Genomic DNA, 2,924 nt, shown 5'->3' on the forward strand with positions numbered 1-2,924 from the left:
GCAGGAATTGAAAATGAGAGAAATGCAAAGATTTCTTTTTGCTTTTGGTGCTTCTGTGAAGAATAGGGTTATGAGCTGATCTCGAATGTGTTTGTGTATAAGCCAATACTCCTGTTAAGTAAACGTGTATGTTATACATTATGCTAAAGGATTGCATAAATTGTCTATCAAAATTAGTAATGCAGCCATACCTTTTCTTTAATATGGGCCTATAATTTGTGTCCAATGCTTAAAGTGTTACACAGTCTGTTTGTAAAGAGCAGGGTAAATCAGCATTTGATTGATGACTTCAGCCATTATTTAGTAGTATTTACTTTAATCAGGTGACTAAGATACCTTTTAGTCTGCCTGAGATGTAGAGAAGAAAATGCACTAATTTCATGGCAATATCTTTTTTCTGATATTAAGAGGAAACCAGAGTTTTGTGAAATGATTTTTGGAAGATGCATGTTATTTTTTACCCTACAGAAATTACCTTGTAAGTTGCAGTCCTCAGTAGGTTAGAAGGTCCTGCCTATAGCCTTAGGTACAGTTGGGCTTTAGGCACAAATTTATTCAAGATAGTGCTTAAGCTGCAGCTTAAGCACTAAGAATAGCCCCAGAGGACATGACAAACAAGATCCTGCTGGACAAGTAGGTGCTGAATTCCTGTTAATTTCAGTGGAATTTGGTGAGGGTACAGAAATGAGACACAAGCCTCTGTGTGAAATTATTTTCATTTTTCATCCTCTCAACAGAATGTGAAAGAAGTGTAATTTAGTGATTGGATATCTTTCTACTATGGACGTGCAGGCTCTCTCAGCTACTCTAGGCAAGGCTTATAGCACAGAATTAAAGATTTGTACCAGTCACAAGCTGGCCCTCTATGAATTGTGAATAATTAATAGAAACAAAGTAAAGGCAGCATAACACAAACTCTGCACTTTAATTATGTCAACATGAAAAATAGTTTCTGTGATAGCCAGAGTGCTTTGGTCTGAAGTACTGCAAATAAAGATTGTGTCAAATCATGACCTCTAAGGTGATAATGGTGACAGAATTTGAAAAATATGGGTTTTTTTATCAGGAATGACTTTTCGAAACAAATCTAGCAGAAATGATGACAATCTTAAGGATGTTTTAAACTGTCCTTGAAGCAATAAAAGGATTAAGAAAAAGTGTTGATCCTAAGAATATATATAAAGAGACTGTGACATACCTATTTGTAAAATAAAAGCTAATAAAATTTACTTTTCAAGACCTATTCGGCATAATAACCTAGATTTGTGACTGCTTATGCAAGAATGACGAGTTGAAATCTATCTGAGCAAAATTAATATAACATCTTAAAGCCTTGCCTTCAAGAAGAGCTTATTAGAAAGGCCTGCTATTAAGAGGAAGAATAATCTGTTAGAGAAAACAGGACAATTAAAAGCAGCTCTGCAAAATTATCAACTCTCTTCTAGCACTTCCCAGATTCACTATGTAACTCCCATGTCAGTGAGTAAATTAAAGCCTTGCCACTCTTGAATGTAAAATTGTGTCCTGGAACAAGAAACCCAAAACTTACATGATTCCACACTCCATTTTGCTAACTGGGGTGCCCTTGCCCAGGATTAAACAAGAAAGGCTGAATTCAGGTAAAAAACTCTGTGTAAACCCAGATACTCTTCGTAGAGATTTATCAGCTGTGAAATAATTTTGGTGAAGCCAGTGGAAAAACTCCTGCTGGTCTGCTTATGGACATTTCACCTCTGTGACTGCTGATAAGCAAATTGTTAGCTCAGCTCAGTGTGGCTCATCATCACCTGCTTAGCAGGAGTGTTTGCACCATTGCATCAGAGAAAGATGGAAATGTTGCAATGCTAAATCTGCTATGTGTTCTGCCTGTAAAGACCAGAATAAATCAGCAGTTGGCTGGTGACTTCAGCTGTTATCTAATACTAAGGTGTAAATACTTACACTTTTCTGTAGAATGAGGAAATAAAATTACACATGGTGCACATATGAAGTAAATGCCATAGGCCTGCTTAGATATATTGGTCAGTGGAAGTCCTAGCCTCAGTGCAGTTGAGCAGATATCAGAATTTAAAGACAACAAAATGTCAGCAAAGCTATACTTAGAAAACACTTAATTTATAGTTAAACTTTTATATAGTCTAGATCTTGATTAGAATAAAATGTGAAGATAATGTAATAACCAAAGCAGATACATCATATTCTGTTGTACTGTATACTTAGTTCTGTTTGGTATTTTACTTTTGTTATTTTTTTGTCTTTAGAAAAGCTGGAACCAAGGACCAAAGGTAGAACTCTGTCAGAGGCTAAGATCTCCAAAGGGAGAGAAACACTTCGCCTGAGAGCCAAAGGCCCTGCTACTGTGGAGGAAATGGTATGGTGTGGTGTATGCCCTTCAGTAGTTTAATCACCTAGCTTCTGATTTATTCTTCCCCAAGGCTGATAAGTAGGATGGAAAATCTGGATGTTACAAAGCTTGTGGGACAAAAGAGAGCAACTAAAGTTGATGACTAGCAGGGATAGGATGGGGCTGAGGAACCTGGAAGCAGAGAACCTATATTTAGATGTCGTGGATTACATGGATGAATTCAAGGTAGAGTAGACCAAGGAGGGCTGAAAAGAGGGAAGGGGATGAAAAAAGAGGTGGGATGGTTGAAGACTTGGTTCCGTTTCTGGCACTGTGAAGTGTATGTGGTTGTTGTAAGGGTTGTTGTTAGGAGAGGCTAATTAGATACATTGATATGAATTTGTGCAAAACCAGGATTAGAGTTTGGTGAATAAATGTTATTTGTTCTGGGCTCTTCTAAAGCTGATGAGGATTTGATGAAGATCTGTATTAACAGGAGATATAAGGCCCCTGCTCAGTTTGAACATGTGAGCTGTGTGACTTGGTATTAGGAGGAAAGCTCATGTTTGTGAGAGGAGGG

At 37.4% G+C, this 2,924-nt stretch overlaps 1 protein-coding gene across 1 annotated transcript in view; it reads left to right on the forward strand.

The window, feature by feature from the left end:
* Positions 1-2,924, forward strand: part of GIPC2 (GIPC PDZ domain containing family member 2) — a 27,081-nt gene that overhangs the window by 13,513 nt on the left and 10,644 nt on the right. Inside the window, exon 4 of the mRNA XM_008640835.2 lies at positions 2,262-2,371. Coding sequence (XP_008639057.1) covers positions 2,262-2,371 — 110 coding nt within the window. The remainder of the gene's footprint in view (positions 1-2,261; positions 2,372-2,924) is intronic.

This window comes from Corvus brachyrhynchos, unplaced genomic scaffold, assembly GCF_000691975.1.
Source record: "Corvus brachyrhynchos isolate BGI_N302 unplaced genomic scaffold, ASM69197v1 scaffold48, whole genome shotgun sequence".
Classification (NCBI taxonomy): Eukaryota; Metazoa; Chordata; class Aves; order Passeriformes; family Corvidae; genus Corvus; species Corvus brachyrhynchos.